This window comes from Onychostruthus taczanowskii, unplaced genomic scaffold (genome assembly GCF_017590055.1).
Source record: "Onychostruthus taczanowskii isolate IOZ18803 unplaced genomic scaffold, ASM1759005v1 scaffold151, whole genome shotgun sequence".
Lineage (NCBI taxonomy): Eukaryota > Metazoa > Chordata > Aves > Passeriformes > Passeridae > Onychostruthus > Onychostruthus taczanowskii.
The window spans coordinates 846980-860364 of record NW_024498697.1 but is presented as its reverse complement, the minus strand read 5'-3'; the positions used below and the strand labels follow the sequence as shown (position 1 = coordinate 860364).

The 13385-nt window shown below is 63.4% G+C and overlaps 2 protein-coding genes across 4 annotated transcripts in view; both read left to right on the top strand.

The window, feature by feature from the left end:
- Positions 1–31: 31 nt before the first annotated feature.
- On the top strand, positions 32–12202 carry ARHGAP27 (Rho GTPase activating protein 27). Of its 3 annotated transcripts, XM_041398954.1 has the most exons (16): positions 32–465; positions 708–1428; positions 4870–5292; positions 6408–6623; positions 6954–7064; positions 7156–7223; positions 7320–7407; positions 8628–8732; positions 9104–9202; positions 9274–9364; positions 9498–9617; positions 10024–10122; positions 10399–10476; positions 10616–10750; positions 11049–11154; positions 11266–12202. In XM_041398954.1, the coding sequence occupies exons 1-16, from the start codon at positions 110–112 to the stop codon at positions 11441–11443; spliced, it is 2994 nt and encodes a 997-aa protein (XP_041254888.1). In that variant the 5' UTR covers positions 32–109; the 3' UTR covers positions 11444–12202. The 3 variants fall into 3 exon arrangements, with proteins under 3 accessions (XP_041254888.1, XP_041254890.1, XP_041254889.1); XM_041398956.1 differs by lacking the exon at positions 8628–8732; XM_041398955.1 differs by lacking the exon at positions 10024–10122.
- Positions 12203–12756: 554 nt separating this feature from the next.
- The window catches only part of TMEM98 (transmembrane protein 98), a 4946-nt gene continuing 4317 nt past the window's right edge, over positions 12757–13385 (top strand). Inside the window, exon 1 of the mRNA XM_041398995.1 lies at positions 12757–13021. The gene's annotated coding sequence lies outside the window, so the exon portion shown is untranslated. The remainder of the gene's footprint in view (positions 13022–13385) is intronic.

Genomic DNA, 13385 nt, shown 5'->3' with positions numbered 1-13385 from the left:
TTGTTGTTTTCCCCACCACTCGTGTGCTGGGAGTACTTGAGATGTGCCCACCAACACAGCAGAACTCCCTGGGGTGCATGGGAACAAAAACCAGGGCAGGGCAGCTCCCATGGGCCCCCCTAATGGGGTCCCCATCCCACTGCCCAGGGAGGCCGTGCCAGATCCGGCAGCAGCGCAGATCCCGGCAGCAGCGGGGCTGGGCCCTTCCTGCGGCAGGAACCTCCCGAGGAGCCGTTTCCTCGTCGGGCGGCAGCGGGTCCCCTCCGCCACCGTCCCGTCCCGCCCGCCGAGGGGACAGGACGCGCCCCAGCACCGGGAGCTGCAGCGGGGGCCGGGCACCCACCCGCCGCGGAGCCCGGCCCCGTCTCTCGTCGAGGCGGCGGCGGAAACCGGGCGAGTCGGGACCGGCCCGGCGCGGGCACGAGCGGCACCGCGGGCGCGCACCCGCCCCAGCGCCGGCCGCAGGTGAGAGCGGGGCTCGGGCACCGCGGGCTCGGGGAGCGGGGGCTCCGTGGCTCTGGGGTCTCGGGCATGGTGGCAAGGATGGTGGCGGTGACCCCAGGGTGTTCCAGCAGGTTCGGGCGGTTTGCGAACCCACCGAGTAGGGCGGCAGCTCAGCGGGGACCCCGAGGGAGCTGAGCTGGGGGGTCCTCGGCCCAGGAGGGGCTGGGCGCTGCCGTCACCTTCCCCTGCCCCGTGTCCCGCAGGCGGAGGCGCGGAGAGGCCATGGAGGCGGCGGAGCCGGCGGAGGAGGCGCTGGTGCTGGTGGAGTACGGCTTCGAGTACCGCGCCAAGGACGGCACCTTGGTCTCCATCAAACCCAACGAGCGCTATGTCCTGCTCAAACGCACCAACCCGCACTGGTGGCACGTCCGCAGGAGCGGGGACGCCCGGCCCTTCTACATCCCGGCCCAGTACGTCAAGGAGCTGCCGCCCATCGCTGCCCCAGCCCCGCTTGACCCCCCGCCACCGGGACATGCTGCGACGGAGCCGGCCGCGCTCGTCCCTCAGCCCCCGCCAGCCTACGAGTATCGGTTCATCGGCGCCGCCGAGGCGGGGGAGCCGGCAGGAGGGTGCCCGGTGCCCAGGAGAGACTCGGTGCCCAGGAGGGACTCGGTGCTCCAGAGGGATTCTGTGCCCAGGAGAGACTCGGTGCCCAGGAGGGACTCACCACCATCACTCAGCTCTTTTCGGGTCCTGCCGGGGCTGACCCCGCACCCCGCTGAGCCTGTGAGACCTTCGCACTCCCTGGATGACCTGGCGCGGGTGACACCAGCACCTCGCAGTGCCACTGCTGCCATGGGGGCACGCGGGAACCCCCCAGGACACGCTCGGCCGCTCGGGAAGAGCCGCTCCGAGACCCTCTGCGCCTCCGGCAAGGACAGGGACGTGGCCAGGAGGTGGCCGGGGGCCGGCCCCGCGGCTGAGGTACGGTGACATCCCCGCTGCTGTCCCCAAAAGCTGCGCTGGGGGGAGGGGTTAGCGGGTAGGGGTGTTGAGCGTTGCCCCCTCGGCTGATTCAGTGGCCGTGTTCCTCCACCATGACCCTGTGACCCCCGGCACAGAGTGGGGTGACACCCCGGCACCGCAGCCACTGCTGGGACACCCCACGTCTCCCCACTGAGCTGACCCCATGGGACAAACCTGCAGGTGACCCCATCATAGGGGTTTGCCCGAATTAACCATTTCGGAGGTGTGGGGGACCCCACACACAGGGGCTCCACCGCGCACCCTCCATCCTCAGGCCCTGGTCCGTGCCTCAGTTCCCCCACCCTCACGGGCACCCCTGGGCTCTCTCAGCCCCCTATTCTGCAGAATCCCGTGGTCTCTGGGGGGGTCCTCGGCATCACCCAGAGGGGTTTTGCAGCGATCCCTCAGGTTCCCGGGAGTTCTGGGATGAGAGGAAGCAGAAAGGGTTAACAGGGAAGCGCGGCAGCTCCTCCCTGCCGGGGCGGGAGCCTCACCTGGGCGCAGCACCCATTGACCGAGGTGGGTGCTGGGTGCACCCCGGCACAGGCCAGCGCCCCGACACCCCAAACCCACGCTCACCCCACACCAGTAAGTAGCAAGGGGCTCTGCCCAGCACACCCTGGGCTGCACCTCCCCGAGGGGGGCACCCGAGGGTGGGGGTCCCCGCCGGCCACCAAGGCGGGTGGGGCTACACAGGGTGAGACAGTGCCGGCAGAGGGGTGGGGCCCACGACCTTGTCCACTCCTTCCTTGTCCCCGAGCACCTCACTTCAGAGTAACCCCGGGCACCTGGAGCACCCCAAGCCTGGGTGTCCCCCACTTCAGGAAGAGCTGGAGGGATTGTGGCACCTGGGGGAGTTGCTGGAGGAAATGGGGTATTGGTGGTGGGGGGCTGTGTTTTGCACCCCATTTTCACCTGATTTTCACCCTATTTTATACCTCGTGCTCCCAGCTGTGCCTTTTGCACACTCAAAGCCACTGAGCCCCCTCTGGGAGTGACGCAGCATGGTCCCCAATCCCAGTGCCACCATGGGAGCATTCCCCTTCCCTGCCAAAATCCAACCAGTGTCAAAACCATCCAGCATCAGGCATGGCAGGACCATGGTGGCCTTGGGTCTGCCACCCTCTGCACCCCATGGGATGGGATGGGAAGGGATGGGATGGGCTGATCCCAGTGTTGTGGGGACACAGCAGCTCCAGATCAGCTTCCATTTGATCAGTGTGACACCAGATGGGCCACCCAAAATCATCCCAGTGCGATTCCTGCTCAGCATCACCCTGGAGCAGTTCCTGCTCAGTTGCCTTGGCTTTGCCAGAGTGGGTGACAAGTGGCAGGTTGTGGGTGATGGGTGACAACAACCCCACGAGCAGCAGCCAGTTCCGCCCTGGGCGTCTCTTCCGCCCCCTGAGCCCGGCAGGAAGCGCGGTGGGTGCAGGGCCCAGCTCGGGGCGCCAGCAGCGTTACCGGAGCCTCGTGCTGTCCCCCCGGCTGTGCCCACCCTGGTGCCCCCAGAGCTGCCCCGGTGGCACTGCCATGGGTGACCGGGCGCCAGGGGGGCCGCGGCGGGCCCGGAGCAGGGCATTGCAGCTGCTGCACTTGGGGAAGGTAGGCAGCACCCAAGGGTGCTCCCAGCCGGGGGACGGGGGGGTGTTTTGGGGTCACCCCTTGCCAGGCTCCCCCTCAGGTTTCCCTGGGGGTTTATGGGCACCGGCAGTGCCACAATGCCCATCCCTAAGTGGGGAGGGGCACCCAACCCCCCCCCCCGGGGGTCAGGACCCCCCAGGGATGCACCCATAGGACAGAGAGAGGTGCTGGGGGGCCTCAGTGCCAGGGATGCCCCATTGCCACCCCCGTATCCCTTGTCCCCAGAAGGAGGGTGGGCCCCCCAGTAGTTTCTGGCCCTGCTCACCATGGTGGGGGGTCATGGGGTAATGGGGGGAGGATGAGAGGTGTCTTCGAGCTCCTGCCCCACTCTGATCCCGGGTGTCCCCAAGGACAGTGCACCTACTGTCACCTCCCTCGGGGAGATGGATCGAGCTGCTGCCCCACTCTGATCCTGGGTGTCCCAAGGACAGTGCACCTACTGTCACCTCCCTCGGGGAGATGGGCAGGGCTGGAGTTGGGACCTTTGTCCCTGAGCCGTTAGTGAGAGACTCAGGCTGTAAAGCCGGGGAGATCAAAGGGTGATAGGAGGGGGTTCCCCGCTGGCAGCACCCTCCTTGTCCCAGGGGACACATCCCCCTACCCCAGGCGTCCCCACGGGTGGGGCCAGCCAGGCTGGTGCTGGGGATGCTATTTTGGGATGTGGTGATGGGACTGTCTGGTTCAGCATCCGGCTCTGGGCGGGAGGCCAGGTCTGTGGGTGCTGGAAATGTCCCAAGGTGCAGGTGGTGAGAGTTCTGGGGTGCATGTGAGGGGGAGATGGATGTGAGTTTTGGGGTGCTGGGGAGGTGGGAGCAGAAGCTGGGGGTGCAGGGGATGAGCAGGTTGGAGGTGTTGGGACCGCAGATGTCAGTGCAGAGTTTGTGGGTGTTCATGGTTTGGGTGTCAGTGCTGTGGGTGCTGCACAGAGCAGGTGATACAGGTACCAGTGATGTGGGTGTGGGTGATGCAGGTACCAGTGATGTGGGTGTGGGTGATACAGGTACCAGTGATGTGGGTGTGGGTGATGCAGGTACCAGTGATGTGGGTGTGGGTGATGCAGGTACCAGTGATGTGGGTGTGGGTGATACAGGTACCAGTGATGTGGGTGTGTTTGATGCAGGTACCAGTGATGTGGGTGTGTTTGATACAGGTACCAGTGATGTGGGTGTGGGTGTGGGTGATGCAGGTACCAGTGATGTGGGTGCTGTATCCAGGGGGTGATGCAGGTACCAGTGATACAGGTGTGGATGATGCAGGTACCAGTGACACAGGTGTTGCATGAGTGGGTACCAGTGACACAGGTGTTGATGATGTGGGTGACATGGGTAGCAGTGATGGAGGTGCTGATGATGCAGGTACTGATGATGCAGTGACACAGGTACCAGTGCTGCAGGTGCTGCTGCAGCAGTGGGTCATGCAGGTGCCAGTGACATGGTGCTGGTTGTGAGGGTGCTGCCAGCAGCAGGTGACACAGGTGCTGGCACTGGGTTCCTCAGTGTCCCTCCATGTGCTCGTCCCAGTGCCAGTGGGTGCTCCCTGCCCCACTCTGCTGTGAGTGCCCCTCTCCCCCTCCTGGCCTCCCATCACTGGCACCTCCTGCCCCCCACCTTTGGGGGCCCAGGCAGGGGGGTGACCCAGCAGCCAGGGCAGGATCCAGCCCCTCGGTGCCTCACCCATCGGCCACCCGGACACCACGGTGGGGACATCCCAGGAATGCCATCCCAGCTCAGTAGTGACACATCCGTGTTCCCCCAGGCACACAAGGAGTCAGAGGAGACACCTGATCCCATCTACCTCAACATTCAGGAGCTGCGGGAAGAGGCCGCCGCCAGCTCGGCCCCAGAGGAGCCCGGCAGCTCCGTGTCGGACTGGGAAACCCACACGGACACGGACAGTGGACATTTGTTTTATTACAACCCGGTGACGGGCGAGACCACGTGGGATTGTCCCTTCGGGCAGGCGGCCGATGGAGTGAGTCCCGCCGCCTCTCCCGCCTCCTCGCTCGCACACAGCCCGGAGCTTCCCGAGTGGGAACAGCACGTGGACGAAGGAAGCGGACAGACTTTTTTCTATAATTCGGTGACAGGTGAGACGTCGTGGGACCCCCCCACTGCAGGAGACACGGGCAGCCCCCGGGAGATCCCTGGGGGGACGCGGTACGGTGCCATGGAGCAGAGGGTGAGCACCCGGCGAGGCGCGGGCGTGGGCTTGGGGTGGGGGGCAGAGACAGGGATGGGAGTGGAGACAGGGATGGGAATGAAGACAGGAATGGGATCAGAGTGGAGACAGGAATGGGAATGGACATGAAAAAGGGATGGGAATGGAGACAGGAATGGGATGGGAGTGGAGAGAGGGATGGGAATGGACATGAAAAAGGAATGGGAATGGAGACAGGGGTGGGAATGGAGATGGAAATGGGATGGGATTGGAGACAGGGATGGGATTGGAGATGAAAATGGGATGGGAGTGGAGAGAGGGATGTGAATGGACATGAAAAAGGAATGGGAATGGAGACAGGGGTGGGAATGGAGACAGGGATGGGATTGGAGATGAAAATGGGATGGGAGTGAGGAGAGGGATGGGTGTGGAGACAGGGATGGGATGAAAATGGAGACAGAGAGTGGGATTGAGAAAAGTGTGGAAGATGCAATGGAGATGGAGATGGAAACAGATGGGAATGAAGATGAAAAAGGGATGGGATGAAAATGGAGACAGATTGGGATTGAGAAAGATGTGGGAGATGCAATGGAGATGGAAACATAGAGACAGATGGGAATGGAGATGAAGACAGATGAAGATGGACATGGGTATGGATACAGGGATGTAGGAAAGGAAGAGAATACAGATGGAAACAGGGATGGGATGAAATTGGAGGCAGAGCTGAAGATTGAGAAAGGATGGGAAATGAAATGGAGATGAATATGGAAACAAAGATGGGGATAGGGAATGGAGATGGGAACAGATACGGGGATGTAGAAAGGGAGGGGAATGGAGATGGAAACAGGGATGGGATGAAGATGGAGACAGGGATGAACCTGGAGATGGGAGACAGAGATGGGAATGAAGATGAAGGTGCAGATGAAGATGGACAATGGAATGGATACTGGGATTGAGTTGGAGATGGAAGCAGGAATGAGAATGGAGATGGAGACAGGGATTGAGATGGAGATGGGAATGGAGACAAGGATGGGAATGGAGATGATGGAGATGGGGCAGCACCCACCTGGGCGAGCAACACAGAGCTGCAGATCTCTTGTCTGGGCACAAGATCTTGAACTTTCTTTTCTCTCCAGCCACCCACTCCAGAAACGGATTATCCCGACCTATCTCCAGATGAGCTGGAGTGTTATCCTGAGGAAGACTATTCGCCTGTGGGCTCCTATGACCAGGGGGCCTCTCTCTGCCTGTCCCCGAGGCGCCCCGAGGAGCTGGGCTCGCCCCCGGGCTGGTATGGGCATGGCCACCCCGAAGGACTCATGTTCTACCCCGAGCACTTCGCCCCTGACACGGTACGGGAGAGGGATGGGAATGGGGATTGGGACAGAGTTGAGGATGGGGATGGGGCCAGGGAAAGGGACAGGAAATGGAAGAGGGATGAACACAGGGATAGGAACTGGGATGGAGATGGGGATGGGTTATGGACAAGGACAGGGACAGCAATGGGGATGGGGACAGGATCAGGGACAGGGAAAGATGCAGACAGGGGTGACTGCCAGGGATAAACATCCTCACGAACCCACAGAGCAGGGGCTGCAGAAGCTCTGGGGTGCCGTGGGTGCACAGCCCAGCCCCCTCCTGGCAGGGGCATCTCGGACTTTACCTGACCCCTCCCTGCCCAGGTGCCATCAGGCGGCCGCCACGAGCGGGCCAGCAGCGGCTCCAGCCAGGACAGCGGGCTCTTCGCCTGGCACGGCGCCGTGTCACCGGCACCAGGCAGCAAGGAGGACAAGGTGAGCACCCAGGGAGGGGCATCCAGCCTGCCCTCGCCCCAGCACCAGGGAGAGCAAGGCCAAATTTGACACCCTCACCTTCACTTTCCAGTTTAAAAGCCTCGAAAAAGCCGGGGTGCTCAACCGGACCAAGACAGTGGACAGAGGGAAGCGGCTCCGGTAAGGACATCCCGGTGTCCCCTGCCACTGGAGACAGGAGGCCAGCAGGGGGAAGGGGCTGTGCTATCCCTGTGTGACCCCTGCTCCCCTCCGCAGGAAGAACTGGAGCTCCTCCTGGACTGTGCTGGAAGGGGGAATCCTCACCTTCTTCAAGGACTCCAAGCACTCAGCTGCCAGTGCCTTGGTAAGAGCCCCAGTGGCCTTGGAGCAGGGCAGCTCCCATGGGATGGGGCCAGCACCCATGGAACGGGGGCAGCACCCATGGGACAGGGCCAGCACCCATGGGACTGGACAAAGACTCCCAGGATGGGAGTGGCCAATGTGTGTAGGATAGGGGCAGCACCTGCAGGGAACACAGCACTGGCCTCACCTCTGGGGTGGGGGTTCAGGGCTCTTTCTAGGGGGTGCAGAGGCTCTTGGGGCAGGGGGACCATGGCCAGCACCCACAGAATGGGGCCAGCATCTGCAGGATAGGATCAGTATCCTTAGGACGTGGTAAGGATCTACAGAATGGGATCGAAACTGCAGGATGGGACCAGTACCCATAGGATGAGGCAAACATCCAGGGCACAGGGCCAGCATCCACAAAATAGGACCCCCAACACTGTGGGGAGGAATCAGCACTTGAAGGATGGGACCAGGACCCACAGGCCAGGGCAGGTGCCCTGCACAGGGACCTCAGCACTGGGACATGTCTGCTCACCCCCCAGCACACCCATGCTCCCTGCAGGGGTGACAGTGTCGGAGCGCCCGGGGCTGGTGGGAGCCAGCAGGAGGAAGCAGAGCCGGCCCCAGTCCCCTCCCCGGGTCCAGCTTCCCCCCCGCAGTGCCCAGCAGCTGCCACCGGATGCAGAAGTTGCCATGGGTCTTGCAACACCCTGTGGGGACAGCAACGGGGGGAGGAAGGCAGGGGACCCACAGCTGGGGAGACAGTGCTGGCCCCACCTCGGGAGTTCAGGGCTCTGTCTGGGGGTCCAGAGGTCTTGGGGCAGGGGGACCGTGGCCAAAGCACCCCAAAACCCAGGACATGGGGAGAAGCAGTGGGTCTGATGCTCTCCCCCTGCAAAATCCCTCTCCTTGGGGCCAACCACTTTCTCCCTTCCTGCAGTGTCACTGAAAGGGACCTCAAAGCTGGAGCCCCCCCAGGGTCCCTAGGGAGGGCTGGGAATGTCCCTTGAGGTGATGGCAGCCCTAGGACCTGGCTGTCCTCAAGCTGGTGGCCATGACCCTCACCCCACCCATGTCCTTGTCCTGCAGAGACCATAGGAGGGGACAGAGAAGTCCCACAAAGGACATCTGGCAACTTAGCCTTTTCTGGAGGAGGGCAGCCCACACCCCCCAGCAGGATCCCGGTGTCCCTGTCCCCTCTGGGCAGGTGCCACCCTCATCCCCTTGTCCCCACAGAGGCACCCCAGCACCCTGACCACCCCCGAGCACACGGTGAAGCTGCACGGGGCCACCCTCACCTGGGCCGGCAGGGACAAGTCCAGCAAAAAGAATGTCCTGGAGGTGAGCAGGTGACAGCAGGAGGGACTCTGGTCACACCCCAGGGTCCACACGTGGCCCACAGGGCAGTGCCATACCTGCCTAGTTCATCCCAGCAGGGGATGGAAGTGGGGATGCTGAGGACGTGCCAGGGTGGGAGTACAGGGACTGGCACTGCTGGTCACTGTCCCGTTCTGATGGGCACGGCGAGGCCACCAAGGGACATTCTGGCTCCCAGAGGGGCTTTGCACAGGGAGGGGCCGCTCCAGCTCCCCCCAGACGGCACCGTTTGGTGTCATCGCAGCTGGCGCCGGGCTCAGCCACATCCTGGTTCCCAAATCCGCGTTGCGGCAGCCCCGTGCCCTTTCCCTGACCTTTGCCTGTCGCTCCGGCAGCTGAGGACGCGGGAGGGCTCGGAATTCCTCATCCAGCATGACTCGGAGCAGATCATCACCGCCTGGCACAAGGCCATCGCCGACAGCATCGGCCGGAGGGTGAGCAGGGCTCCCCAGCCCCGCGGCCACCCTGGGGCCGGGGCCCGCGTCTCACCGTGCCGCTTCCGTAGGGCTCCGACATCCCCGGAGAGGAGGAGGCCGAAATTCGGGCTGAATTCGGCTCCCGGGAGAAGCTGGGGGGCGGCGAGGAGCGGAGGGCAGGTGAGCACGGGCACCCGGGATGGGCACGGGGGCCGGGCCGTGCCACCCACCCTGCGGGTCCCGGGCTGGGACGGGCCTGGAGCGCCCGGGCGGACCCTGGGGACGGTGCTGACGTGTGCCATGTCCCCGGCAGCGGCCGGGCAGGTGACGGGCAGTGCCGAGAGTGACACCAGCCGAGTCCGGAACAAACTCCGCAAGTTCCTGCAGAGGCGGCCGACGATGCAATCCCTGCGGGAGAGGGGCTACATCAAGGGTGGGTGTGCGGGGCGGGATCGGGGGTGCTGGCAGGGGGCTGGATCGAGGATATGTGCTGGGATGAGGGCAAATCCAGAGTGGGATGGGGTGTTGGGACGGGGCCTGTCAAGGGTGGGTGATGGAATGGGGCTGAGTCCCTCGGGATGTCTGCAGGCTGGAGGGCAAGAGGGGACAGCCAGAGCTGGAGCTGGGACTGCCAAGGGGGGAGCTGGGACACTGGGTTGAGTGACCAAGCCCAAGCCTGTCCCAACATCTTGGTGATGGGCTCAGGCATGTCCCATCACCTCCAGCCACCCTAGTGGGACATTCCTATGGGAACAAGACCCTCTGTCCCCAACCCTGTCCCCCACTAGCCACCCTCCTGGTGTCCCCTGGCCATGCTCATGTCCCTGCTATGTTCCTAGACCAGGTTTTTGGCTGCTCGCTGCTGGCACTGTGCGAGCGGGAGCGAGGGACGGTGCCACGCTTCGTCCTGCAGTGCATCTGGACCGTGGAGAGGCGAGGTACAGGGGACAGGGACAGCCTGGGACACCAGCATGGGGACAGCTCCAGCGACAGCCTACATGGGATGTTCGCTTTTCCTGGGAAGCCTGGTAGTGGCTCCTGTGGGCACTGACACAGCTGTACTGGTCACTGTCACCATGTGTCACCTGGCTGTGGGCATCCTCCAGGGGACAGCAGGGACACATGGGGACCTGGAGTTCCCTCAAGAGTGCCTAATGTCCCATCCCAGCATGGATTGTTTAACTGGGAGCTTTCCTCCATCTCCACCTGCCCAGGTCTGGACATTGATGGGCTGTACCGGGTCAGTGGCAACCTGGCCACCATCCAGAAACTGCGCTACAAGGTGGAGCACGGTACGGTCACCTGCAGTGACAGTGGGGACAATGGGGTATCACCCCCTTCAGGGGCAGAGGGACAGGGGAGGGGGCAGCCAGGGACCACCCACCCATCCCTGGGGCTCTGGACACAGCTGAGATACTGCTCCATCCCCAGACGAGCAGCTGGACCTGGATGACGGGCGCTGGGAGGACATCCACGTTGTCACCGGGGCACTGAAGCTCTTCCTGCGGGAGCTGCCAGAGCCACTTGTCCCCTTCAGCCACTTCGACAAGTTCATCGCTGCCATCAGTGAGGGACAGGGACAGGGGGTGGGATGGGATGGGATCCATGGGGTGGGATGGGATGGAGACAAGGATGGGAACTGGGATCGAGCAGAGATGGGATGGGGAAGGGTACAAGGATGGGGTTGGGGACAGGAATGAGATAGAAAAGGGATGGGAATGGAGACAGGAACTGGGACGGGGGGGATGATGGAGATGGGGATGAGGATGGGGACAAGGATGAGATGAGGATGGGAATGGAGGTGGGGGCAGAGTTGTTGTGATTGCTGGAGCCAGCACCCCACCGTGCCTTCTCTCCCTGGCAGAGATCCAGGACCTGTCCCTGCGGGGCCACTGCATCCGGGACCTGGTGCTGTCCCTGCCACCCGCCCACCATGACACCATGAAGGTCCTTTTCCGCCACCTCTGCAGGTGACACCCCCTTGTTCCCTCAAACCCAACCCAGTGGAGGAAGGCAGAACACGACTCTGGGGACAGGCCCCGGGGTCAGGGCCATGCTGATGACACTCCCCTGTCCTGCAGGGTGGTGGAGCACAAGGAGGAGAACCGCATGTCGGTGCAGAGCGTCGCCATCGTCTTCGGCCCCACGCTGCTGCGGCCGGCCAGCGAGGAGGGCAACATGGCCATGCACATGGTCTTCCAAAACCAGGTGGTGGAGCACATCCTCAACCACTATGGGTACATCTTCCCTGACGGATAAACTCTGGGGATGAGCCTGGCAGTGGGGACTTGATGGAGCAGCATCTCCAGGAAGGACTTGGCCATGTGTCACCTTGTGGTGGCTCCATGGAGGGCAGCGCGGTGACCCGGCTCAAGGGAGGGACACCCCAGGGGGTCCTCCTTGGCCACCCCATCCCACCGGGGCCGGATTCGGGGGGCTGAGCCCCAGGGGGTGTGTGGGGCTCGGGGGGTCCCCGTGGTCAGTGGAGCCCTGCAGTGCCCCCCTGGAGCCGGCATTCCCGGTGGCAGCAGGGAGGGTCTGGCGGGCAGGGCCTGCTGGGCGGTGGCACCAGCGGGCAGAGAGGGGCCGGGCAGTGCCGTGGCTGCAGCCCCTGCCCCGACCCCAAATAAAGAGCCCATGCAGACACAGGGGTGAGGTGTTGCTGGCAGGACAAGGGGACATCTTAGGGATGTGGGTGGCACAGCAGGGGCTCGGTGCTCCTTGGCTCCTGGTGACCCTCAGGGACACCACATGGACTTCGCACCCCATGAGGATGAGGGGACCTGGGACATCATTCCTGGCTGGTGTCACCAAGCACTGTGTCACCACCAATGTCACCACAGACAGTGAGATGTGATGAGAGCCACACAGTCATGGGACATGAGTTCCTATCACCCAGAGCCACCTCCTGGGGTGGGGGCACTTTGGGCCATGACACAACCAGGACTGGATGGGACGAAAAAGGATGGCAAGGAACATGACTGAAGTGCTTTGGGACATCATGGGGACAATAAAGGGCATGGCAGGGACACGAGGAGGAGGTGTGGTGATATGGGGCACATGTCCCTGGCTTTGAAACACAGCAAGGACAGCACGTGGCAGCAGTTGGGGACAGGGATGGCTGGGGTACAGAGGGGACATTTGGGGACACAGCAAGGGCACTTTGGGGTGTGGTGGAGATGTAATGGGGCCAGGCTGGACTGCACTGGGGACAAGTGCAGTCTTTGGGACAAGACAGAGACACTTTGGAGTGCAGTGGGATCATTTTGAGGCACAAGGATTTTCAGGAACACAAAGGAAAACCTCAGGAGTGCAGGGACGGTGGTTTGGGACACAATGGAGAGAATTTGGGATGCAACTGGGAGACTTTGGGACACAGGGGGACACAACTGTGGACAGGAAAGGGACTGTGTGGAATGCAGGGGGGAATTTGGGGGCACAAGGGGATGCCTTGGGGGACAAGACAATGCTTCAAGGGTGCAGCAGGGGCACTTTGGGACTGAACGGAGCCACCTTGGGGTGCGCTGGAGCCACAATGGAGCACAAGGAGGTACTTTGTGACACGAGGGGATTCTTCCGGAGCGCAGTGGGAGTGCTTTGGGACATTTCGGGACACTTTTGGATGCATGGGACACACTTCAGAACTTTGGGAGGCGCAGGGGACCCTCGGGCCCCCTCGGGGCGGGAGGGGGGCGGTGCTGGGGGCAGGGCCCGGCCGATCCCCGCTCCCTCTCTGCTCCCTCCCCGCTCCCATCCCGATCCCACCCCGCTCCCGGCCCCGCTCCGCGCCCCCCGCCCGGCTCCATCTTGTTCGCGGCCGCGGCGGAGCCGTTCCAGGTGCGGGGGTCCGGGAGGGATTGAGGGGACCCGGGAGGGTCGCAGGGACCCGCCGAGGGAGCTGGGAGGGAATCTCCCGCCCGGGACCCCCCCAGGCATCCCCCAACCCCCCCCGGGACCCCAGGCGCTGTAGGGGACCCTGGGAGCGATCCCTCCCATAGAGCCGTGTCGGGACCCCCCAGAGACCCTCACCCCCACCTCTGGGCCTCCGGAACGACCCCCAGGGCCAAGAAGGACCCCATCAGCCCCGTGACCCCCCGGTAACCGGGACTGTGCGGGACCGGGAACTGCCAGCAGCGACCCCCGCCCCGATCCCCCCCAGACAAACATCCTCGGGTCCTCCCTCCAGCAGCGACCCCCCTAC

Excerpts from the sequence above, each read along its gene's own strand:
- ARHGAP27 (XM_041398954.1), top strand. The coding sequence starts at position 110 with ATGGGCCCCCCTAATGGGGTCCCCATCCCACTGCCCAGGGAGGCCGTG. Across the intron at positions 6,624-6,953 it reads AGCACTTCGCCCCTGACACG|GTGCCATCAGGCGGCCGCCA; the intron begins GTACGGGAGAGG and ends CTCCCTGCCCAG. Across the intron at positions 10,751-11,048 it reads CAAGTTCATCGCTGCCATCA|AGATCCAGGACCTGTCCCTG; the intron begins GTGAGGGACAGG and ends TCTCCCTGGCAG.